The 26,788-nt window shown below is 40.2% G+C and overlaps 1 protein-coding gene across 2 annotated transcripts in view; it reads right to left on the minus strand.

Annotated features, from left to right (window-relative positions):
* Window positions 1-332: 332 nt before the first annotated feature.
* Window positions 333-26,788, minus strand: part of slc12a2 (solute carrier family 12 member 2) — a 254,349-nt gene continuing 227,893 nt past the window's right edge. Inside the window, exons 21-27 of one of the 2 annotated variants that reach the window (XM_020533892.2) lie at window positions 22,706-22,753; window positions 20,989-21,111; window positions 20,706-20,817; window positions 20,200-20,286; window positions 19,845-19,980; window positions 11,961-12,028; window positions 333-3,019 (exon numbers count right to left, since the gene is read on the minus strand). In XM_020533892.2, the coding sequence (XP_020389481.2) occupies window positions 2,884-3,019; window positions 11,961-12,028; window positions 19,845-19,980; window positions 20,200-20,286; window positions 20,706-20,817; window positions 20,989-21,111; window positions 22,706-22,753 (710 nt within the window). In that variant the 3' untranslated portion in view covers window positions 333-2,883. The remainder of the gene's footprint in view (window positions 3,020-11,960; window positions 12,029-19,844; window positions 19,981-20,199; window positions 20,287-20,705; window positions 20,818-20,988; window positions 21,112-22,705; window positions 22,754-26,788) is intronic. The other variant, XM_048620707.1, reaches the window with a different exon arrangement.

The following is a 26,788-nucleotide window of genomic DNA, read 5'->3' on the forward strand; positions in this document are numbered from 1 at the left end:
AAGCAGCCCTGATCTAATTCCAGATTGAGTCTGAATTCAAATCTGATCATCTATCATGGTGAGATTTTCACAAGACAAGATTGATGTTCTGGTCTACTAGTCCTGTGACAAATTAATTTGTGGCACACTAGGGAGCCAGATCAAAACAGATATGAATTTTGGAAGACGGCAGAGAATTTCATCCAACGTTGCATCAGTAAAACAATTCTGTTTCAGTACTCATGTGAAAGGAACAGACTTTAGTATGTCAAAATGTTGACTGACCAAATAGCTGACCTTTGGTTTGCATTAGAGCCCAATTATTACCAAGATAAACCAACCAAGCCATGTGCTACTTTGGAGACAATGCCACACAATAATGTAACATTTTCTTTATTGCATTAACGATGTATAAAGTATCATCTTTAATACTTTTAATGTTAAAATAATTAGAAAAGCATTTTCAGTGAATTATAGTACAGTTTATCAAAATGTTTCATTCCGCTTCTTTGGGTTGTTTACCCCCTGGAAAAACATGGTCATGAAATCATTTCCAAACATAGCTTTGTAAAACAATTCTGCAGACTTTTTGTTGTTTAAAAAGATTGAAATTTACAGCATACAGTGTAGTTTCAAAAGAACCCCTTAAAATAACCAAATTGAATGTATAAAGGAATTGTATTGATTTACACAAAATCATTAGATGAATAAATTAACAGAAAAATAAATCAAAAAAAAAAAATCGGCAATTTCTCCTAGTCACCCTCTCGCTAATTTCCTGCACAATAAAAAAGGTTAAATACATAAGTATTCAGTGTATGGTGCAATTTCACATTTGTGAAGATTACTACTGTGTTGTGAATTGGTTAGTTTCCAATAATGAACTATAGTAAGTTTTAGCTTTGGCTACAAAACACTTTACAAAAGCAATGAGACCATTTTTGAACATGGGTAAATGTTGCCTACAGCATGGAATGAACACAACACTAGTAACAGCTACTCCACTTGCACAGAAGTGATTTCTGTTTGTTAGAGGAGTTAGCATGGATTGTTGAATAGTGGCAGTGTAGGATATGTAAGAGACCACGAGAATGCACCCTGCAATTTGTAAGCTACTCTTTCTACATTTCATTGTTTATGCACATATACACAGAGTTCATTTGGTTTTCTTTAAAAATCAATTTTTAGCTGGCTGAACTAAGCAGTACACTGTTTCACAAGAAGATTAAACTGGTGTTCTCTAACAGAACTCTACGTACTGAGCTTTATTTAATGACACTGTTCAGTATCAATTACATAGATTTTTTAAGACATCATTCATATGAAGGAGGAAGCACAACAGCCTTTTCAAGTTAGAACATTCCTAATAATTGTAAAATGAAACATATTCTGAAATTACTTTTCAATTTTATGGTCAGGTTTACATTGTTTCAGTCATATAATAGTGATTCAAATGTCATGCATTTAACTGCAATGGGAAAGGAATATAGTTTATTTCATATCCACTTGATGCTAGCACATTAATGCGCAAAACTATGAAGAAGCCAAGTCATGGGACCCCATATCACTTTGGAATAGTGTACACCATTTAAAGTGAAAAACTTCGTGTAAAAGTATTTGGCAAATATTTTAAGTGCTAACATTCAAAGAAAATGTTTGAGGATAGGAAACGAAGGTAGCTGTAGCTTATTTTTTTAAAAAAGATATTATAAGCTAATGATGCAACAACGCATTTCAGCACAATTCACAATACATCATTTGACTAACATTTTCATGAAGATCCTGACCCTTTAACTTGTGAAACCAAAAGGTGTGGGTGAGCAGGTGCACTTTCCAGATTTTAGCCTATTCTACATTTCCACAAGTATAGAAAGAAAAGGCGAGTTTAAAATCTGAAAAGCTGACAACTTTTTAATATTCCCTTTTCAAAGCATTGCTCTGCAGTTAAAAATATGCCAACATAACTAGGATCTTGCTTAGGTCTCAATGCTATATTACAACATCTAAGAAACACTTGCATGGGATATACGTAAGCAAGTCAAATTCCAAGATTTTCTTAAACGAGGGCTCGAGGAGCAGGGTGATGTGTACATGACAATCTTTCTTGGATAGTCTTCACAAACCCTAGCTGATGCCCCTCTATATGTTCAATCCTTAAACTTAAATCACCTGTCCTGATTATAGGCACATTACTGCGTACAGCAACAATCTTTGAAAACAATTACTCCAAAATCACTTCCATTATGCATGTCACAGAATTGGGGGAACTAAAGGATAACAAAGAAGCATTGCCTGTGAACCTCAGCTACTTAAATATCAGAGCTTTTGTGCGAGAAACTTAGAACACGTTATCAACTAATAGCAGCCCTGTGGAAGACCAAAATAGTGAAAGCAGCTTTTCTTTTGTGACAGAAGGTGGAAAATACACCCTCTTTGAGAACTCACTCAACCTAAAGCACTAACTACAGTTTATATTAGACCACTTCATTTTACAACGATCATCCGATATACATAAAATAGGGAATCAACGGAATTTGGTAAGCAATTTTCTTTTGGAAGGCACCTCAGTAAGGCTGTAAAGGCTTTTCATATTAATGCAATTTAACTAAGTTATTTCAAAAGAAAAAATATTATTGCTGTTGTTCCAGTAGCAGAAAGAAATTTTTCTGTATATAGTCAGAAAGTTATGCTTTCATTCAAATCAAACTCAGGCAAATTGACGGGCCATCAGGGTAAAAATCAAGTAGCTCTCGTGATCCTTGAAACTCAAACCGTTTCATCCTTTGTGTGCTTATTTTGTTTTTGATCAATGGACATGTGAAACACACTAAATCCCAGGACTCATTATCTCCTACTTCCAGCCGCTGCAGTGGCGTTATGAGAACGCTGTCCTGTGCTAATCATTTAGGAGTAGAAAGTAAGAACACTCTGGTGGTTGCCTCGCACAAGTAAGATCGGTGGCAAATCCTTTGAGAGAGTTTCAATCCAGGCCATGTACAGTGCACTTGATACAGCACCTTTTCGTGCCACTGGCAAACTCCTGCAAAAGAACAAAATCTACCATCAGCATAGCCCATAATAAATTGTCTGGAAACTATTCTTGCTTGTTGGACATGCCTGTTGATAATGGTCAAATACTAATTAGATGGCAATTAAGACCTAGTATATTGTTAAAGTCCTCCAGATTCACCTCACAGCAGAAATGGTGATGGCTTTTTACAAAAAAGGGCTTTTGATTATTTATAATTATCACATGAACCAAGATACAGTGAAAAGTACTGCTTTGCATGCCAGCCAGATAAATCATACCTTACATACTTACATCAGGGTAATAGAACAGAATGCAGAATATAGCGTTACAGAGAAGATTCAGAGAAAGATCAACATTCATGAGAAGTTTGCTCATAAGTCTGATAACAGCAGGAAAGAAGCTGTCCTTGAATCCATTGGGACGTGTTTTCAAACTTTTGTATCTTCTGCCCAATGGAAGAGGGTGGAAGAGAGTATACCTGGCGTGGGAGGGGTCTTTGATTACAGGGCCCGATTTCCTGAGGGAACAGGAAGTACAGATGGATTCGATGGAAAGGAGGCTGGTTTGTGTGATGGATTGGGCTGCATTCACAACTCTCCAGTTTCTTGGGTAGTGTCCTACAGTAGAACAATGAACGGGGTGGGGGGTGGTCAAGGGATCTCATTGAAACTTAGAGTACAGAGAGATGTGGATAGAGTGGCCATAGAGAAGATCTTTCCACCAGTAGGAGAGACTGGAATCTGAGGGCACAGCTCAGAGTGAAGGGTCTATCCTTTAGAATTGAGATGAGGAGGAATTTCTTCAGCCACAGGGCAGTGACTTTGTGGAACTCATTGCCACAGAAGGCTGTGGAGGGCATGTCATTTGGTAAAGGGATCAAGGGTTATGGGGAGATGGCAGGAGAACAGGGTTGAGAAACATATCAGCCATAATTGAATGGCACAGCAGACACAATGGGCTGAATGGACCAATTCTGCCCCTATATCTTATAGTCTTATTATACTGGTAGAGTTCGCTTTCTCAGCTCACCCGTTTCTGAAACCTATGTTCATGATACCAATTCACTCTTAGCTGTTCTCCCAAGTTCTACCCTCTACAAAACAAAGGTTATCCGAAAGTACTGCAACCTGTACAACAACATGCACCATGTCCCATTCTTCGTGGCTCACACCCACTGAGCTGCTCAAGCAGTGCTTCATTTTAATATCCTGGCTTTCAAATCCCTCCATGACCTCACCTTGCCCCATCACAGTAATCTTCTCAAACCCCACAGCCCATCAATAAATCCTCTTGGCTGGCCTCCTGAACATCTGATTTTTGTTACTGTCTCATTCGTGGCCATTCCTTCAGATGGAATATCCTCCCTAAATCTCAGAGTCTCTCTACCCCACTCACTAGAGTTAATTTTGGGTCAAATAACCAAAAGTGTCCCTATGTGGCTTGTTGTTTTATTTTATAATGCTCCTGAGAACTGCCTGGAATGTTAATATTAAATATTAAGCAGCTGAAGCTGAAAAGAGAGCAAGTAAAGGGATGGATCTTACATTAAATCAAGAAAAGGTGGGAAGAGCAGGAAGCAGATTGGAAGGTTAGAGGGTGAAGTGAGATTAGTGATCAGAGATGTCACAGAACAAAAGCCAGAGCGGTAATGGTTTTCTTGAGGTCTACAGCATGGAAACAGGCCCTTCGGTCCAACTTGCCCATGCCGCCCAATTTTCACAATTAATCTAGTCCCATTCATCTGCATTTGGTCCATACCCTTTCATACCTATCTCATCCACGTACCTCTCTAAATGTTTCTTAAATGATGAAATTGTACTGGCTTCCACCACTAACTCTGGTACCTGTTCCAGTCACTCACCACCCTCTGTGAAGCAATCACCCCTCTGGACCCTTTTGTACCTCTCCCCTTTCATCTTAAACCTATGCCCTCCAGTTTTAGGCTCCCCTACCACAGGGGAAAAACTGTCGACTATCTACCTTATCAATGGTCTCATTTTATATACCTCTGAGTTCACCCCTCAGTCTCCTACGGTCCAGGGAATAACGTCCCAGCCTGTCCAGCCTCTCCTCATAACTCAAGCCTTCCAGTCCAGGTAGCATACTAGTAAATGATTTCTGCACTCTTTCTAGTGTAACAATATCCCTTCTATAATAGGGTGACCAGAACTGCACACAGCACCCCAACTGTGGCCTCACCAACATCTTGTACAGCTGCAACAAGATGTCCCAACCCCTGTACTCCACACTTTGACCGATGAAAGCTAGAAGTGGAATGCTTCCTTCACCGCCCTGTCCACCTGTGACTCCACTTTCAAGGAGCTGTGAACCTGTAACCTTGGTTCTCTTTGTTCTAGACACAACACAGTCAATGGTAGGGCCCTGGGGAAAGTCCTGCCCTGGCTTGCCTTACCAAAATGGAACACCTCAAATTTATCGGAATTAAACCCCATCTACCATTCCTCAGCCCACTGGCCCAAGATATCGCTGCATTCCCAGATAACCTCCTTCACTGTCCACTGTACCACCAATCTTGGTGTCATCCACAAACTTACTAACCATCCCTCCTAAATTCTCATCTAAATTGTTTATACGGTTGGTTCTGCTATAACACGATAGTTGCATTCCTGTGCAACATCATGTTTATAGAAAATCACCCTATAGGAATAATGGGGCCTACGGCAAAAGTGGGGTTAGGGCAGACCACCAAAAAACAAAAATCACTCAATCTCTCAAAAATTATTCAAAAGCCTAAAACAAAGGATAGCACAATTTGAATAGATTTTTAATTCATATCTAATAATGAAATAAAAATAAATTTAACACTTCACCTTGAAAAACTGTCAAGATGACTTGATGGGGGAGGAGGTTGTACCATACCTCTCAGAGAAAGCACTTCAAAACAAAGCCCACAAAATGATCATGTGATGCCAGCGTGGAGACTCTGTCAGTGCCAACATTGTACATATTCATGACAAATGCAGTGAAACCATCATGTGACATCAACACATACTCCTCTGGGCACTGATGTGTTGGCTATAATGCAATTCTAAGTTCACATTTTAGAAATAGAGTTCCTATATTTACCAGTTCTGAGTTTATGAGTTTATTGATTTAGGAGTTCTGAGGAAGGGTCACCGGACCCGAAATGTTAACTGTTTTTTCCTTCACAGATGCTGCCAGATCTGCTGAGCTTTTCCAGCAACTTAGTTTTTGTCCCATATTTACCAGTTGCGTTACAGCCAATTCGCATTGCCAGAACACGTGTTATAGCAGAACCGACTGTACAAATGACCTACAACACTGAGCACAGCACCGAACCCTGTGCCACACTGCTGGTCACAGGCCTCCAAGTCTGAAAAACAACCCTCTGCCTTCTACTGTCAAGCAAATTTTGTACCCAATTGGCTAGCTCCCCGTGGATCCCATGAGACTTAACCTTACTCAACCTACCACGAAGTACCCTGTCAAAGACCGTGCTAAAGTCCATGTAGACAACATCTACTGCACTGCTCTGATCTATTTTCTTGGTCACTCCTTGAAAAAACTCAAATTCATGAGACACAATTTCCCACATGGAGTCCTTGCTCCTCCAAATGCTTGTAGATCCTGGTGTCTGAGAATTCCCTCCAACAATGCACCCACCAGAACTTAAGCTCTGTAGTTCCCAGGCATTTCCCTGCAGCCTTGCTTAAATAATGGGAAAACATTATCTACCCTCCAATCTTCGGGCACTTCACCTGTGGCTGTTGATGATACAAATATCTCTGCTAGGGGCCCCACAATTTCCTCACTAGCTTCCCATAAGCTTGTAGGATACATTTCGTCAGATTCCAGGGATTTATCTACCTTAATGCATTTTAAGACTTCCAGCACTTCCTCTTCTGTAATGTGGATACACTTCAAGACACCACTATTTATTTCCCCAAGTTCCTTAGCATCCATACCTTTCTCAATGGTAAATAATTGTAATATTAATTTAGGATTTCACGCATCCCTTGTGGGTCTGCATGTAGATGACCTTGTTGCTCTTTATGAGGCCCTATTCTCTCCCTAGTTATTCTTTTGCACTTTATGTACTTGTAGAATCTATTTGGATTCTCCTTTACTTAATCTTCCAAAGCCATCTCATGTCTCCTCTTAGCCCTGCTGATTTCTCGCTTAAGTGTACTCCAATACCTTCTACATACAAGAAATTCACTTGATCCCAGCTGCCTATACATGTCACAGGCCTCCTCCTTTTTCAAGGCCAGGGCCTTGATAACTCTCCTGCCAGACTCACCCTTCACTCTAACAGGAACACGCTGGTGCTGAACTCTCTAACTCACTTTTGACAGCCTCCCACTTACCAGGCGTCCTTTTGCCTGCAAATCGCCTCCTCCAATTAACTTTTCCAAGTTCCTGTCTAAGACCATCTAAGTTGGCCTTGCCCCAATTTAGAAATTTAACCCGTGGATCATACCTATCCTCTTCCATAGTTATTTTATAACTAATGGAATTAGTGTTCGCTGACTAACACTTCCGTCATTTGCCCTGCTTTATTTCCCAACAGAACAATTTTTGCCCCTTCTCTAGTAAGGCCATCTACATACTGCATAAGAAATTCTTTCCGAACACACTTAAGTTCTCTCCATCTGAGCCCTTAACACTATGGCAGTCCCAGTCAGTGTTAGGAAAGTTAAATTCCCCTACTATTACAACTCTATTATTCTTGCAGCTATCTGCGATCTTTTTACATATTTGCTCCTCAATCTCCCACTGACGATTGGGAGGCCTATCAACGTGATCTGCCCCTTTTTATTTCTCAGTTCTATCCATCCAGGCTCAGTGAACGAACCCTCAAGAATGTCTTCTCTCAGTACCACAGTGATATTCACCCTAATCAAAAACGCAACTCATCCACCTCTCTTACCTCCCCTTCTATCCTTCCATTAGGATCTGTACCCTGGAACATTGAGCTGCCAGCCCTGTCCCTCCATCAGCCATGTTTCTGCAATATCCATAATATTGCAGTCCCACATACCCATCCATGCCCCAAGTTCATTTGCCTTACCGGTCAGGTCTCTGGGATTGAAATAAATGCAGTTTAACCCAGACTTCCCTTGCTTCCTACTATGTTTTTGCCTGCCCTGTCTAGTACTGGGATTATCAACACTGCCTTTATGCTTTAACTCATTCTCATTAAGCTCTGGAATCTCCTGAACCTTCTCTTTCATCTCCCTACTGTTTTGGATCCCACCGACCTCCCAGACTAGTTTAAACCTTCCCATGTGGCTCTAGCAAATCTCCTCACGAGGATATTTGTCCTCCTCCAGTTCAGGTACAACCCTTCCCTCTTGTACAGGTTGCCTCTGCCCCAGAAGAGATCCCAATGATCCAAGAATCTGAATCCCTGTCCCCGCACCAGCTCTCAAGCCAAGAACTCATCTGCTAAATAGGTAATAATAACAGGAAGGTAAAATCAAGAAAAATAAACATTGGGGGAAGCATGGAGAACAGCAATCATGCTCTGAAGAAGTTGTTAGACTCAACATGCAGTCCAGAAGGTTGCAAAGTGCATACCAGAAAATGATGTGCTGTTCCTCCCAGGAAAAACTTGCACTGGGCTCTTCTGTAACACTGCAGCAGACTGAAGACTAATGTGAGCACGAGAGCAAGAGGGTACACATCAGAATGGAAAGTCAGGATCATGTTGGAGAAGTGAATGGGAATATTTTGTAAAGTGGTCACCCAGCCTGCGGTTGGTGCCCACACCGTAGAGAGGACCTCTTTGGTGAGAAACAGATGCAATGGACCAGATTGAAAGAATCACAAATAAATCATTGCTTCGCCTGGCAGGAGAGCATGAGGGGCCTTGGACAATCTGTCCAACACTGACTTTCTCAATCACTGTTTTTATTTCAGCTTCCCAGCACCCAGTTTTGTTTTGCTTTTGTAATAGACTATTTTGTAAAGTACTAACCTTAAGGAGATTTCAGAATTTGGTTACTCAAATGAAGCACTAAACGTTGATCAGAAAACATTTGGTAACGAACCCTTTCTTGACTGTATTAACATTTCACGTACCACTGCTACACACATCATGAAATACTTTAATGGAAAGAGAAAAATAACAATTATGCTCTCTCGTTCTGCCTCATTCTGCTGGTTTATTAAAGATTTAATTATGTTATTTTGTAAATTCATTTTCAGTGCACATTGGAACTGCACCCTAACCAGCAGAACTTGCAGGGCATTTTGGGCCAATGTCTTACTTGTTGAAAGTGAAAACACTGCACCCAAGTAAAAATATCTTGTAGGTTGAAAAATGCTGGAGGAGGAGTATCATTCCTGAAGGCAAAATGGATTCTCAACTCTCAAAAATGGAACTTTGTGAACATCTAAGAGCAAAAACAAAACAAAGCTGTAGAGAAAGGACAGGTAAGTGGAACAAGCACAGTTGGTCTTGCAGAAACCCAGCAGGGAGCGTGCTACAACAATTCAACGAAACCCTTCCCAGATTTGGGTCAAATTTTTGAGAAGGCAGTGGAATCAAGGGACTTGAATTTACGTAGTGCCTTTCTTGACCACCCAAAGTGGTTTTCACAATCAATGGGTTGCAGGATAAGTGTTAGAGTAATTTTAAACCCCACCACCCTGCCCTCAAAACACAAGCAAAAATGTAAAAAGAAATCAAACAAAAACCTAATCCATTCACTCATGGTTTTGAAGAAAGTGGGAAAACAGTCAAGTGCCTAATCTGCTCTTAGGAGACAAGATGAGTCACAAATCTTTTAAGGCAGCTGCATGCTTATATATTATTTTTAAAAACATTTGTTGTTAAAAATCTGCATTAGCAGGTAAAACGAGATAAGTGGGAAAATCCACTGGGTACCTTTACAACATTGGCCACAAGTCACAGCAGCAGAGGAGATTCCAACAAATAAACCGTACTAATCTGTAAATAACCACTTCCCATTCGCCGCTGCACACCCCCACAATCTTGCAATGTCCCCAAACCCCCATTATTGATCCATCTCCAACTATCCTCTGGCAATTCCCAATCTCCTCTTTGATCTCATCGACCTTCTCTACTCCTCAGCTACCGATCATTCTGGAACACTGCCAGTCCAACAGTCAGCTCATACCAGTCACCGAAAACTATTTCAAAATAAAACAGTGCACACACCAGGAACCAGGACTCCAGGGCGTTTGGGGAAAAAATAAATCCATTCTTCTGGATTTCCCAACTAAAATCATAATTCACCAGCCTGCAGCAAAATCCCACCCCAATGCATGCACACTGCTTACTTTTTTACTCAAAAACACCGGAGCAGAATTGCTATAGGTGTCAGTTCAAACTAATTGAACAAAAAGATGGCATCTGTGCTTAGCTATGCTAACAAGTTATACCAAGTGGATTTAGAGTCAGAATTATAGAGTGGTATAGCACAGGAACAGACCCTTTGGTCCAACTTGTCCATGCCGACCAGATATCCTAAATTAATCTAGTCCCATTTGCCAGCATTTGGCCCATAACCCTCTAAACTCTTCCTGTTCATACCTATCCAGATGCCTTTTAAATGCTGTAATTATACCAGCCTCCTCCACTTCCTCTGGACGTTCATTCCATACACTCATGACCCTCTGCATGAAAATATTTCCCCTTAGGTCCCTTTTAAATTTTTCCCCTCTCACCTTAAACCTATGCTGTCTAGTTTTGGACACCCCTACCCACCCCAGGGAAAAGACCTTGACTATACACCCTATCCATGCCTCAATTTTTCAAACCTTTATTGCATCACCACTCAGCATCCGACGTTCCAGAGAAAAGAGCCCCAGCCTATTCTTTAACATACACCTTGGAACAGTTAATTAGAGGCATAGAGTCCTACAGCACAGAGTCAGGCCCTTCGGCCCAAATGGGTCCATGCCAACCAAAATGTCCATCCACGCTAAGCCCTTTTCCCTGCACTTGGCCCATATCCTTCTAAACCTTTCCTGTCCATGTATTCCTCCAAATGCCATTTGAATGTTGTTAATGTAAGTTATTCCTCAGATGAAATGGATGAACTCTCCCACGATTCGTTCAGGAGGCTTCAGCATTTGTTCCACTTAAACACCGGTTACAAGAGCTGGGTACATCATTGCGCAAGTTCATGCTTTGGTTTTCTTTTGCCCATCAGTTAATGGGCTAGAAGTTCTGGGTAACTTTTGTCCAAATGTGTGAAAAGCACTTCTGCCCAGCCCTGGCTCTTATGGGGATATATTACTGGTTTGGTTTTTGAAAGGGTAAATTACAACAAACACCCTAATTCCCAGGTATATACGATTTCCACAAGAGCAACTTTCTGCAGAATTTGGAAATTTGCAATAACAGAAAACACTGGCATCAACATGAAACATGCCCTCTGTTTTTCTCTCTCAACAGTTGCTGTCTCAGCCTGCAAAGGTCCAGCATTTGCTGTTTTTCATAATATTTCAGCTCTTGTAAGTAGTAAGAAAGAGGATGGCACAGTTTATTTTGAAAGTTTATCTTTTACATAAAATTGAATGCAGAGTCATTAATACAGCTCAAAGCTCACGATTGTCAGTGACAAATTTAAATATTTCTGACATACTGAACTTGGTCACAATATCAATTGGCACAGTGACATTTCAGAGGAGAGATGCGGACCCAGTCTGATCAGTCTGGGTCGGCAACTATGGCCCTAGGCAAAATGCACAGGATACTTCGGGTGGGAAATCAAAAACTGTTTCAGCAAGGCTTTTACTTTCTTTAGAAATAACCCTAATAAAAAGGAGATTCTAAGGGAGTGTCTAGGTGTTTCCAACATCGGGTTTCTGGTCACTTTGGAGTGAAACATCCCATACACCAATCAATCCTGCAAACTCAGTATCGCACAATTTTACAGCATGCATTGTTAGCCAGTAATTATTTACAAGTTACTTTTTTTGTGAATTTACTTACATGACGATGAGGTTAGCAGTGCTCGAGTTCTCCCTTAGCAATTCATTCAATCTGATCTGTCGATATGTCTAAAATGGAAATAATAATTAGTTTAAAACGTGTGAGATTTTAACACAAAGTACAATTATTTGAGTGGATCTCTTTTCCACTGAGCCTGGATTGCTGGAAGCATTCATTCATCCAACATAATTCAGAAAATAGACACAAAAAAGAACTTTAAGGAAATATGCTAAATCTGGAGCAACATGTTTACATCATGAGAAATTCAAGAAGCCCGTGCGATGATATTGCATATTAGGATGGCACGGTGGCTCAGTAGTTAGCACTACTGCCTCACAGCGCCAGTGACCCGGGTTCAATTTCACTCTCGGGGGTCTTCTGTGCAAAAACTCCACACAGTTCTCCCAGTGTGTGTGGGTTTCCTCCAGTTTCCTCTCACAGTCCAAAGATGTACAGGCTAGGTGGATTAGCCATGGAAAATGCAGAGTTACACAGGGATAGGGGAGGGGGAAGAGTCTGGGTTGGATGCTTTTCGGGGGTGGGGGGGTTGTGGACTGGTCAGGCTGAATGGCTTGCTTCCACACTGTAGATCTGCTCCTATGATGCTGCTTGGCCTGCTGTGTTCATCCAGCCCTGCACCTTGTTGTCAGGGATTCTATGATGTCGTCTTTTACTATCAGTCTGATCTTCCTTACGTATGCGGCACAACAATACTCAACTAATGTGTTACACAAACTATTGTAGTAATCAGCTGCAGATTTTCTCCAAATCCCACAATAATTATTTGAAACAGCTGCGAACGTCCTTGCATGATCGGATCCAAGTTTGCTTCAAGCTCACAAAAAGATGCTGGGACAAATAGAGAACTTTGGAAGTATCTTCGGCCAAAACAACTTCTGTTTAAAACTAACCTACAACACAGGGATAGTTCTCCTAGCACTTTCAATGTTGAAAGACCTTAGCAAGAATTGCACATCAAACTGATATTCAATACATTGAGACATGTAATGAATTGGATACCTAACTTTTATCAGTTTACACATTTTTGTACAACACAGATTTATTACTTAACAAATAAGCATTTTTGTGTTTTTTTGGACAGAATATTTAATTATGATTTGACATCTGACATTTGACAGGGGTGGCACGGTGGCTTAGTGGTTAGCACTGCTGCCTCACAGCGCCAGGGATCCAGGTTCAATTCCACCCTCGGGCGACTGTCTGTGTGGAGTTCGCAGATTCTCCTTGTGTCTGCATGGATTTCCTCCGGGTGCTCCGAGTTCCTCCCGCAGACCATAGGTGGGTTGGCCATGCTTAAATTGCCCAGTGTTCAGGGATGTATAGATTAGGGAGATAGGTCTGGGTGGGATGCTCAGTGTGAACTTGTTGGGCCGAAGGGCCTGTTTCCACACTGTAGGGATTCTATGACATGAACTGGTTTGCCAGATGTTATTTAAATTGAGAAATATAGAGTTAAAGGACTAAGTCAGGATACCATTTAGATTGAAATAGTGGAGGGAAAAGAAATGTGCAATACAGAAGTGATTAGAAAATACAATCTGGAAGAAATCAGAGAGGTGGAGGATCCCAGCATCCTGGAACACCAGTAAGGGGGAGGAAAGCAAGGTCCAAGAGATGAGTTAGAAGAACTGTGGCTTGTTTCAGTTTTAGCCAGCTGTCAATTGTTTCTGTAATGGCTATGCCATTAGCCAAAGAAAGCCACAGAGATCAGCCTCATCTCCTAAATGAGCAAACATCTATGATGTAAACAAAGTCTAACAAAAACAAATCGGAAAAAAAAAGAATCACAGCCTTGCAAGTCTTAGCTCTTCAAAACAAAAAAAGTTGAGTAGGTACGCTCAAAACCTTACGAACTCAAGGGATGCTGTTTGCTTGTATTTTACGAATGCAGTGAGCTACGATGATCTACAATGTACTATCCAACAGATGGCAGAAGTAGATTCACTGGTAACTTTCAATAAGGAATTGAATAAAATGAAAACTTTACAGGGCTATAGAGAAAGTGCCACCCTACTGCCCTAACTGAATAGCTCTTTGAAAAGGTTTTACTGGAAATAATAGGCTCTTTCTGTGCTGTATGATTTTTACTGTTGCCCTATTTTGTGCAAAGCATACGTGGGTCATACAGGGGCTGAAAGATTGAAAGAAATTCCTCAAATCTTTCACTGAGCAAAACGTTAACCTTGGCATATGACTCTCATGACTAATTTTCAACAATTTGGGCATTGCAATCTTGATCAAAGCACTAGATTTGGTTAGGTTTAATTCCCAGTAAAGACAGGCATCATATGGTGTGCAACATCCCATTCTAAATTACTAATCTTTTGAGAAATCTGACTGTGCTTATTGGGGAAGAGGGGTGACTGAGGCTCCAATCAGCATGGCTGTTGTTTCTAGGGCACACTGGAACAGGTACATCTGGGGTTACGCTGACTAGGAGAGTGACTGGTTGGAGCAGCTATCCTCGATGGAGGAGTTTGTTCTCAAACAGCAATCATTCACCTGTCAAACAACTGGCACAGACCCAAAGTGAATTTCATTTACAACGATGAAAGACAATTCTACAGAATAAAAGTGAAATAAAAAAAGATGCTGAAGTAATCCACAAGCCAAGTGGATTGGAAGGTGAGGTACTGTCTATTTCAGTCATTGGGAGCTTTCACAGAACTAGAAAAAGTTAGGGATGTAACAGGCCTCAAGCAAGATACATAGAAACTCAGGGATAGGGTGGAAGCCAAGAGATTAAAGACAAATCTGACAAAAAGGCAAAAAAAAAAAGGAGGAGATAGTCATGGAAAAAAAGTGAAGAACGAACAATGTCAAGGGAGGTATAAATGGGAATAATAGAATTTTTATTAATAATCTGACAAAATGGTGGCAGAGCTCACAAATGTGAAATTGTTGGACTCAACGGTGAGACAAAAAACTGCAAAATTCAAAGATCAGGTGTTGTTCCTTGAACAGATGCTAAGCTGCTCTGAAAGAAAGAGTGTAGCAGGCAGAGGATGGAGGTCAGAAAGTGGCAGTGGTGTGGCAGACTGACATAAGGCTAGGAGCTCAGGGTTTTGTTTGAATATTGAATTAACATATTCTTCAAAATGGTCATTCAACCCGCATTTGGTCTCTCCAATATAGAGAAGAGACTGCAGCACAAGCACTGAATACTATAATCAGATTGCAAAGAAATGTATATAAATTGTGGTTTCACTTGGACAGTATGTTTGGCACCCTAGCTTGAGAGAGGGAGAAGTTAAAAAGGTAGTAGTTGCATCTCCTGTGGTTACACATGGAACTTCAAAAAGACAAAAAAGGTAGACACTACACATGCTGGTGATCCAAAACAAAAAGCAGAAAAGCGTTGGAAGAACTCAACAGTTCAGATAACATCTGTTGTGAGAGAGAAAGATTTAGCATTTTAAATACAAAGACACTTCCCTTGAACTGTTCCAAAAATAATCATTGGACTCATTAACTATGTTTCTCTCTCCATAGATGCTGCCACACCCACAGAGTTTCTCCAACACTTTTATTTCAAAAGGGCATAGACAATTTGACAGAGTGGGTGGATTGGTGACAGATAATTTTGAATCTGGAGAAGTGTGACATGATGCATTTTGCTACACAGAACGAGGACAGACAATATGACATAAGGAGTACAATTCTAAAAGGCATGCAGGAACAGTGACCTGGGTGTATATGGATTGTCGATCACTGAAAGTGCAGGACATGGGGAGACACGTTAACAAAGTATACAGTATCCTGGGCATAGAATACAAGACCAAGCAGATGATGCTAAACTTGTGCAAGCCGAGTGTCAGATTTCAGCTATGTACAGTTCTGGGCACCAATTTAGGAAAGATGTGAATGCATTAGAGAGAGAAGAGATTTACAAAATAGCTCCAGGGATGAGAAATTTCAGTTAGGAGAACAGATTAGAGGGGCTGGAATGGACAGAAGGCAGTTAAGAGGAGCTCTGTTTGAAGTTTTCAAAATTATGGCTGGAAAGTGGGGAGAAAAATGACCATGTTCAAAAAAGGATCAAGAACAAGACAGCACAGATTTCAAGTTATTTCCAGAAGAAACAAATGGGAGGTGGAAGGGGGGGAAAAAAAAAAAGAAAGACTGTCACGAGTTGTTCAGGTCTAGAAAATGCTGTGTGGAAGCATGATGGGGCAGGTTTAATTGAGGCATTCAACAGAACATTGGAGGATTATTTAAATTGAAACAATTTTCATTGTGCAAGGGAATGGTGGAGAGAACTAAGTTAATACGCTCATTGGGATAGCTAGTACAGACACAATGGGCTGAATAGCCTCCTTTATGCCATAACAGTTGTGTGATTCTGTGATTTAGGGTCAGCACCATGAGAAAAAGGAGTTGTGGTTGAGGAGTGAACAAACTGTTGAGAACAGAATCCCTTTGGAATGATGAACAAGAATAGGAGGATGTGTTTCCATGTCACATTCTCAAATAGGAGGATGATCTGTTAAATATAAAAAATATAAAAAAGGCTTATGCTTGTGAAAAGGGGCATCTTATGATTCTGGGAAGAGGTGTGGAGAGATGGACAGGAAATGGAACATGTTGCGGGATCAGTTAAGTATAGTTGTAAGGGTTTCCCAGCAGTTGAAGAAAAAGGAAGGCATCCTCTAGATCCTTCTCCCCTTCTCTCAAATCATATCCAGATGTAATGTCCTGCCATGCTTCCATCAGTCCCCTGACCTCACCATGCAGCACTCAGCAACAGTCACAGCTTCATGCTGTTAATGCCACCATCTCAATGAATTGGACTTTGCAACAAGTTCTTCTGTTGCCTTTTATTTTCCTTCTGTTTGGCCAGAGTCTTTCCGTTCACAAAGTCAGATGCTTCTCACCTTCAGAATTCTTATTCAACCTGTGCCCCTTCTGTGTGGTCGCTGAAACCTGCTTGAGATCTTTTCATTGAAAAAATTGCTATGAGACATTTGGCAATTTTGCTGTTCCTCTCATTCACTCTAAACAAACTTTCACAATTTGCAGCGCTTCAACTTATTGTCAATAAATTCATCTCATTTGGAGATCATCCTATGATGGCTTCCAATAATCACACCCAAACCCAGCTCACCAGGCTTCAAGACAACAAGGTGCAGGGCTGGATGAACACAGCAGGCCAAGCAGCATCATAGGAGCAGAGAGGCTTAACCTGGCTCCTCACGATGAACACCATGGTTACCCCTGAAGATTCACTGTAACTTGTTATGCCCCACAATTCAACTTTGACTATATTTTTCCTCTTACCAGTATTGTCAAACTATCATGGGACTCTTCTGATGCCCTTTGCCAATTCAACAATTGCAAGTTTTTTTTGACTCTAACATGGGTGTCTTTCATCCTCTACGCTCCCACCAGCATATGTGAAGTAGTTCTTCCTCTTATTTGAGGAGTAGCTTAGCCAAGCTGCCTTCTTTGCCACCCTTCTCCACATGGCTGTACCTCTCACATTGAATAACTTCTTTAACTCTAAACACTTCCTCCAAATAAAGAAAGATTGTCCTAATGGGACCGCACATGGATCCAGTTTGATAATTATGTTTTTGACAGAATATATTGAACATGCACTAGTTCCTTCCAATCACCTCCCTCCAGTACATTGATGGATTGTACTGGCATACTTCCTCTTCTTGAGAAAAATCAACTTTTCCATCGGATTTCTATCCTGTCGTTCAGCACTGACCTTTCTTGGACATTTGCGTTTCTATTTCAGAGATTAGGCTTTCATCTAATATCTATTCCCAGTCCACAGACTCTCTAGCAATTTTGACTATACCATCCCACCCCTCTTCTTATCAAGGAGATTTCATTCTCCCAAATTTTCCACATCCATCACAGCTGTTCAGATGCAGATGTAATTTAACCTTGAAAAGTATAAGGTGATACACTTTGGAAGGAGTAATTTGACAAGGAAGTATTCAAGGAAGAACATAACACTAGGAAGTCCTGTGGAACAAAGGAACCTTGGAGTGTTTGTCCATAGACCTCGGAAGGTGGAAGGACACGTTCATAGGGTAGTTAAAAAGGCATAAAAGAGACACTTGCCTTTATCAATTGATGCATAGATTACAAAAAACAGGGAAGTCATGATGGAGATGTATAAAACTTTGGTGAGACCACAGCTAGTGTGTTGTGTGCAGTTCTGGTTGCCTCATTATAGGAAAGACGTAATTGTACTGGAGGGGGTGCAGAGGAGATTCACCAGGATGCTGCCTGGGACGGAAAATGCAAGTTATGAGGAAAGGTTCAATAGGCTTGGGTTATTTTCATTGGAGCAGAGAAGACGGAGGGCGACCTGACTGAGGTGCACAAGATCGAGAAGGGCATGGACAGTGTGGATAAGGAGCAGCTGTTTCCTTTAGTCAAAGGGTCAGTCACAAGGGGACACAGGTTCAAGGTGACGGGTAGGAGGTTTAGTGGGGGACACAAGGGACAGTTTCTTTACCCAGAGTGTGGGTTGGAATGTACTGCCTGCGAAGGTGATAGAGGTGAGTTGCCTCATTTATAAAGTACCTGGATGAGCACTTGACATGTCATAACATTCAAAGTCACAGGCCAAGTGCTGGTAAATGGGATTAGGCTGAAGGCCAGGTCTTTCATACGTGTCTGTGAAGACTCAGTGGGCCAAAGGGCCTCTTCTACACTCTGTGATTCTATGATTTAAATGATTACATAGATTCTTGTGTTACCTTCCATTCCAGGGCTCGAGAGGCCTTCATTTTTCTTTAATGAAAACTCTCTCACTGGTTTGACAGGGTCCTCAAGTCATGTGTAATAATTTCTCACAATTCTGCTCTTGCTCTTTCCTTGTCCTCTCAAAAGTCTTCAGATTCCCTTCTATCCTCAACCCCCATATTCGACAGATCATCCTCAGCAATTTGCACCACCTCATCTTGATGACACTCATATACCTTCCTCTTCCCTCCACTGTCAGCATTCTGAGACGACCATTCCTTTCTCACCGCCCTGGTCCATACATCCATCAGCTCCAACATTCCTTCCAGTTTCTAGGGCACATTTCCATTCAAGGGATAGGGGCAAAACCTACTCCCTGATCTCCTTCCTTCCTGCTATTTAGCATTCCAAATACTCCTTCCAGACTGAACTGCGATTTACTTGCACTTCTTTCAATTTTGTGGATGATATTCACTGTCCATGATGCAATCTCCGGTACACTGGAGTGACTACATACAGCAATTGTTTTGCAGACAGTTCCATGTAGTTTTTGAGAGAGATCTGGAATTTCCAATTGTCTACCATTTAATGATCTGTCTCACTCACATTTGGATGCCTCTCCCCTTGGAACAGTGTAGGATGCCAAAGAAGCTCAATGGGAGCTTGAAGAATAACAATTAGGCTCATTATAGCTTTCTGGTCTCAGAACTAAAATTCCACTTTCAGATCACCACCTCTGACCCCACTTATTTGAATGGCAGCTGCCAATGGTGATTACAATTCCTATTTACACTTTGTTCAGACCAACATTCATCTCCTTTTTGCTTTGCACCAAACGTTTTACCATTTGATGTTTCCCATCTTCCACTCCTTCACAGACAGACATTCTCAGCTCTTTCCTTTCACTGCATCTATACTTTCTGAAAACCTGACTGCATCTTTAACTTGCTGTGCTACTGAATAATCAACCTGAATATTTATCTCTGTTTGTATTTCTTTAAGCTGTGCCAAGTCAACTGAATCACGCCAGTACTTTTATTTTTGTAAATGTTGGTCAGGTTTCATTTTGCATTTATCTGTTTCCACTATGTACTTAAGGCCCAGCCTAACTGAGATTATGACAAAGAATTTAAACAATTCCCAAAAAGGTGTAGAAACCTTCATTCTGTAGATCTCCAACTCATTATCTGTGATCCTCCAGGGCTCCTCTGCCTTCATTTTTTCAGATGCTTCTTGTTCTTTATCATCCTCATGAAGTCTGAACGGTTCAATCATCTCTTCAAAAGCTGCAATACTGTGCAATGTAAAATAAAAGATAGTAAAAAGCTTGTATTTTGGTATTATACTGAATTTCTTCCAAAAGCAATGACCAGAAATTTCTATAGCTAAAATAGTCAGTATAATAAATACTAATCTATCAGCATTTGACCAGAAAAGAAAAGGAGTTAGCAATTTCAGTGATTGATTTTGTGATGCAGCTTTGGAAAATTAATCTCATATCAAAATCACTTACTTGTCTTTGCTTGGCTTAGTATTCATATCCCCGAGAACAGTGATGTCTGAAAAGTCTATCCTGAATTTGCTGAGTAAAGTAGCCATTCTGAAAGTCAATAATAAACTTACTTAATTATTGACAATATTTTCCATATTCACAATTGCAAAGCAAATGCTAGTGGAGCTTCTCATTACCAACGCTAGAGAAATTTCTACAATGATGTTGTCTCAAGTTCCAGCAAATGCCCCTTAGTCTTTTTAGGGTTGCAGCAACAATTAGAATCAAAAAGAACAAATCTGTCTTTTTTACTGTTGTTTCAAAATAATCTTTTCATGTGGTACACAGATTGAGAGCACTCACTACTCATTTATCCACAAGCTGCGCAAGTTCTCAAAGTCTACTTTGATGTTTAGCCACACAGTTTAACAAACAATTTTATGAAAATAGAGCCAGATGTTTATTATTAACACATCTGCAAACACACATGTATATCATTTTTAGGTTGGCTAAAATTAATTACTCACGTCCTCCTATCATGGTCTATCCTGTTTATTTTTCCACCAATGAACACTCTGATCTTGCAATCTTTCCACTTTTTCTTCGTTGTGAGAAGATATGGGATAAGTAATGTTAGGCCTATCAAAGCAGGAAAAAGCGGAGACATTTAATCATCCCAAATAACTCATCTTTCCAGTTCGTTACCAAAGTAGAACTTAGCAAACAAAAAGGAAATGGCAACCATTATCATGCTGTGACTGGTTTATTTGTACAAGAAACAAAATGGAATTGCAGAATGAAAATCTATACCTCCATCATCAAAAAGCCACCAGACGTCAATTGTCCCTTTACCCTGTTTCTTTTGGAATTGAGAGCTCGCCTGAAGCAGCTTCTGGTCATTCATGTTCAAAGGCACAGATGAACCTTTAGCCTCTGAAAAGTTACAAGGAAAATTAGGCACTTTTCCAAATAAAAAGGGAAAGCCATTGTAATCAGTAATAGTTCAACACCACAGGACATTTAAAAGAGAACATAGTCAACAGTGATTAAAGTCTTCCAGAGAAACAGAAAAATACCTACATTTGTATTTTCTAATATTTGTTTTGGTGGCTTTTTAATCAGGAAAAATGAAGCGATCTGGAGAACTTCATCATGTGATTTATTTTAATTTAGAAAATCAAGTAAATCTTCCCTTTAACAAATCTTTCCTAATTTATGCCCAATCTCAAATTTGCTCCATAGTAAATTATTACTTTCCTCAACTCATCCACAAAAAAATAGCAAATTACTCAAATATTAAAGCATGCAGCCACTCTATCAATTTCTAAAATGGATTGAATATATAAAAGGCACCTAGTGACGTTGGGTAAGTCTTGCAAGTGCCAGGAAATTCCATTCCTGCAAGGTCAGAGTGTGCATTGATCTGTACAACTTACTTCCATTAAGCATAATTAAATCATTTAATTTTTTGCAGCGAGATGGTTTAGAGAATTCTCACTTTTTTGCATGCCTTTTTAATAGCACTGTTTAAAAAAGACAAAACAATGTTACATGGCAGACTTTCATTTATTGAATAGAATTTTTATTCTGTGATAATCAATTACCTACCACTGATTTGCAACACTGGAGCCACAATTCACATTTCTGCCGTGTTGCAGAATACTTTTCCTAATTAAGGATACCACAATAAAACTAAACTTGACGGATAATTCTACGAAAAAGAAAGGTGAACATTGGCTACAGAAACCTGCACCCCCACACACAATCCTCCCCAAAATTCAAGACAAGCATCAACTCTTCCTTTCCCACCACCTCCAGAAGGACAATGAAGAATGAAAAAGAAACACATTTTGCTATATAGCTTGGAATAATTTCCACGTTATATGGTAAACTACAAACAGTGAACAAAACTGATTGGAGAAACACACAAGGCATCTTTAGATTCTTGTCCAATTTAGGTTATTGTAAGCAAAGCCAAAAAGGTAGCAACAAATACAAGTGTATTTAAAATTGATCAGCCTTAGAGGAAAATAGATTTCCATTTGAGTGTAGTCCTTTGTCATTTTAGATAAAAGGACTGCACCTGAAAACAACATATTTACTTTTTAGCTAGATAAGCTGCTTTATAGTTATAACTACTTCTGTTTTTATTTCCAGTACTCAAATCTTCCTTTTTGACTTTTTGTTTTAAAACATTAGACAGCTGTCACAGAATTTGCATTGAGCTTTTAGATTGCTGTGAGCTGGCAGTCATTGGAGCCGTTTAGAAATATGCAACTAAAGAACAGTGTTCAAGCAGAAACTGCACAAATATTAAAAAGAATCAGCACTGGCTCATACAGGAGGGGAATGGAGAAGCAGGGCTTAGTACAAACAAGTTACTACTCGAGGTATTCAAAACAAAAAGAAAACTGAAAATATACAGTGGAACAAAAGAAAAGACAAAAAAGAAAGATCTGATTTCTAATGCAACTTAAATAATGAAAAACCAAAGAATGAAATGAAAACAAAAGAATGGGATGCCTGCCTTTTTTCAAGAGTGGCTGTGTGGACGCCTTTCCGTCATCTTCTTCATCTGCATTATGTTCAAAACAACCAATAAAGTAAGTTAACTTCACATGCATCACTAGATGTAAACAAAATTTAAACATTTAGTTGCTTTAGAATGTAATTAATGGTGAATTACATTGTGAACATTAACTTATTACTTAAAAGGATGAGAGGAAAAAAAAGAGCTCAAAGTAATGGATCTAAAATTGAATTGCACTGCATTACTTTGTTATTTCAGTCCAAGCACCAGCCCACGTCTCCTGGAAGTGTCGTTTTATTCAGAAAGTTTTAATTAGTTTATGTGGGAGTTTATCTCTCTGTTAGGGAAAAACATTAAAACGATAAGCCATTTAGTGATAGCTATCCGTGAATAGCTTTTTAATCAAAAAGTTTCCTCACCCGTCCCAACATTTATCATCTTTCTGGTAGCCAATGATAAGGTTATGAAACCACATTGGAATTAATTGGCAAAAAAAGAAAATATGGGGGTTGTGGTCGAGACGGAGGAGGAGGGAGACTATGACAGGTGTTGGGGCAATTGAGGGAAATGAAGGCTGGTGTACAGGCAAAATGTCAAAAGACCGAGACAGGCTATATATGCAAGGTCAAACAAAAAACAAAAAACCAGAAACGTGTAGGTTGGTCCACACACTTTGGTTATTCTTTCCGTTTCTCTCCAGCCCCCTTCACCCATATATAGCTGTTCAGGCGAGTGAGGCGAGTGAGGCGAGTGAGGCGAGTGAGGCGAGTGAGGCGAGTGAGGCGAGTGAGGCGAGTGAGGCGAGTGAGGCGAGTGAGGCGAGTGAGGCGAGTGAATGAAAATTAGGTATTTGCTTCAGTTTATGCCCTGGATTTCAAAGCGAGCAAATTAGTTTCTCCTCCTGCTTCGGTCAAGTCAGTACAAATATTGGTAAGACAGCCACTTTTAACGCACATGGAGTCAGTCATTGTGCTTGGAAATGTCCCAGAGCCTGGACCACAAAATTTAACAAAAGAAGTTAGTTGAAAATTAATTTTTATAAAAAAAATGTTCAGATGGAAACATTAGATTTCAATAATTGTTTTGTGCAATTATAGGAGTAATTATAGCGCCTGATACAATGCAAAGAAAACCCTCTTCCGTTATCGAACCACTCTGGAAAAACAGGAGTGCCTGTTGCCATCTACAAAGGGTAGGTTTCGGAAGTTTGGAATGCCATTCAGTCTAGTGTCAGCTAACACATTGCAAAAAGCTGCAAATAACCTCGTGTTACGAGCAAATTTCCTGCAATATCTGGCAGTACAGATAATTACATTTACACAACACGTTGGAGTGCTGACATTTTTAAACGTAACCACCAGCTGCTAAGACCCTCAGTATAGATTGTGCTGAACTACTCATGTCATTAGTAGACACTAAAAAGTTGGATCTTGGAAGAGCACCCATTATTTTGTGATGTGCCCTTAGTCTGAGGAACCACAGTTCATGTGAAGATTTGGAAACTTTATCCTCTTGCTTCATTATCTAATAAATCCCAAACTTTCTGACAAGTAATTGATGGCTTTTCTTGTCATTAACATTAGATATGATTATCAAGCATTTTAAATACACATTTTAGCATCTTGCTATTCAGTTGTTAAAATTGGGTTCGACCGATTAATTAAATGCAAATATCTCAAGCCTATTTTATCTACCAAAACTAAGCTTAGGGAAAATTAACCATCGTTCCTTTTGTAGCCAATGCTTTGATCTACAAATTGCTAAAAATACATTTGGCAGAAAATACAAATTGCTTTTCAGCTGCTGATTGAGATTTAAAAAAAAAAGATAAAAATATTGAAATATCAATTTGTTCTCTCAAGATCCCAGACTGACCACTACAACCTATCTAGGGATCAGTAACCTATTTTTCTTAAAAGCTAGACTTAAGTTTGTGATCCCAGGCACTAACAATAAAGCTGCAAGATTCCATTGTTTTGAAAATGCAATATTTTCATAATCAAATTTAGAAGACTGGTATAATTTACTCTATACACAAGCACACACACACACACGTATATTTTAACATCCAATTAGAATTAAGCAGAGATAAATATGGGTAGCAGACACATTGCAGGTGAACACCCCACAGAGCACTTCAAACAACAAGTGCTGTCGAGAGATTGAATTATTTCTCAGCAACTCTCCAGACATCAGTAACAAGTAAATCACTGAAGATCAAGATTCCGCATTCCTGCAAAATGTGTTCCATCACAGTCTACTTAACTAGCTCACATCCTGGTAATTCCCTCTTCCAATCATCAAATACCTACAGTGCAGAAAGAGACCTTTCAGCCCACCAACTCTGCAATAACCTTATGAACAACATCCCACCTAGATCCAGCCCACCCACCCTGTCCCCACAACTCGACATTTCCTGTGGCTAATCCACCTAACCTGCACATCCTTAGGCAGTGGGAGGAAACCAGAACACTCAGATAGTAGGAACTGCCGATGCTGGAGTATCTGAGATAACAAGGTGTAGGAGCTGGATGAACACAGCAGGCTAAGCAGCAGAGGAGCAGGAAGGCTGATGTTTCGGGCCTAGATTTTCTGAAGGGTCTAGGCCCGAAACGTCAGTTTTCCTGCTCCTCCGATGCTGCCTGACCTGCTGTGTTCATCCAGCTCTACACCTTGTTGTCTCAGAGTACCCAGAGGATGTGCAGACTCCACAGACAGACAGTCACCTGCACCCAGATCCCTGGCACTGAGGCAGCAGTATTAGCCAATGAGCCACCATGCCACCACAAATCAGGAGCATGTCTTCAGGATCCTGGCGAATGCACTGTGCTACATACTCAAGCACAATTTCTGGTTGTCCGCAGACCGTTGTCTTCCACCAACCGGTACTGCTATGTTTCCAACTTCTTACTTTCCTCAACTGAAAAAAATAAATATGGCTTGTGGGGTTCCTTCACCCTCACTCAGCTACACCGATTTACATATGGCACCTTTCTTCGGAGACCCAACAGCTCCTAGGGCTTTTCCTGTGTCCTAACCCCAAAGCTTAGGCACGTCTCCCAACTCCCAGGCTTCTCCAGAGTCGCAGTGACTCAGTTGCTATAGCAGCACCTTTTTGCAATGGAGTTTCTTCTCCTTGCTTCAAAGTACTTTGCTAAACAGAAGGTCATAACTTGCCTGTCCAACTGTCTCTATCCAACTGATGGACTTGGTTGTTCAGAAACCCCTGAACCATTCTCAATGTTCTATTGGAAACCTTACGACAAGCTTGATCATGATTCCTAGTTAGTATTGAATGTCATTAGCATTTTAGAACATAATTGTTAGTAACTCTGAATCTCAGAATTGTGACATTCAAAAAAAAAACAGATTATTGGATTATTTAGTACAAAATGGATAAGTAATTGTTTTATCACAATACACAATATTAATATAAAATTAAATATCATTGATTATGCATCTAAGACTACAGAACATTTTTGAATGTGCAGCATTCAAAATACATGTTGAGCTACAGGTCCCAAAAAAGAGTAGGAGTAGGCCACTCAGTTCTTCAACCCTGTTCCATCTTTCAACATGATCATAGCTGATCATTCAACTCAGTACCTTGTTCCTGATTTCTCCTTATAGCCCTAAGAACTATAATCGAATTCCTTCCTGAAAATATTCAATATTGTTACTTCGACTACTTTGTGACAGTGGGTTATCACTCTGGGTGAAGATATTTCTTCTCATCTCGCTCTTCAAAAGACCTACCCAGTGCCTTAGAATGTGACCCCTGGTTCTGGGCATTCCAGTCATTGGCAACACCTTTCCTGCATTTACTCCATTTAGTCCTGTTAGAATTTTAAAGGTTTCTACGAGATCCCTCCACATTCTTCTGAACTCCAGTAAACCCAATCCTAAATGATCCAGGCTGTCTTCATTCGTCAGTCCTGCCCTTTGTAGCTAACAGCAACCAACATAAATATACACATTATGAAATGGAGCTTCAGCTGAGGAACTGCTGTGAAGAGATTGTGGTATTTCTATAAATGTATTAAATTTTCATGTGATGCAGTCATATTATAATGACAAATA

Source organism: Rhincodon typus, chromosome 3, assembly GCF_021869965.1.
Source record: "Rhincodon typus isolate 14 chromosome 3, sRhiTyp1.1, whole genome shotgun sequence".
Lineage (NCBI taxonomy): Eukaryota > Metazoa > Chordata > Chondrichthyes > Orectolobiformes > Rhincodontidae > Rhincodon > Rhincodon typus.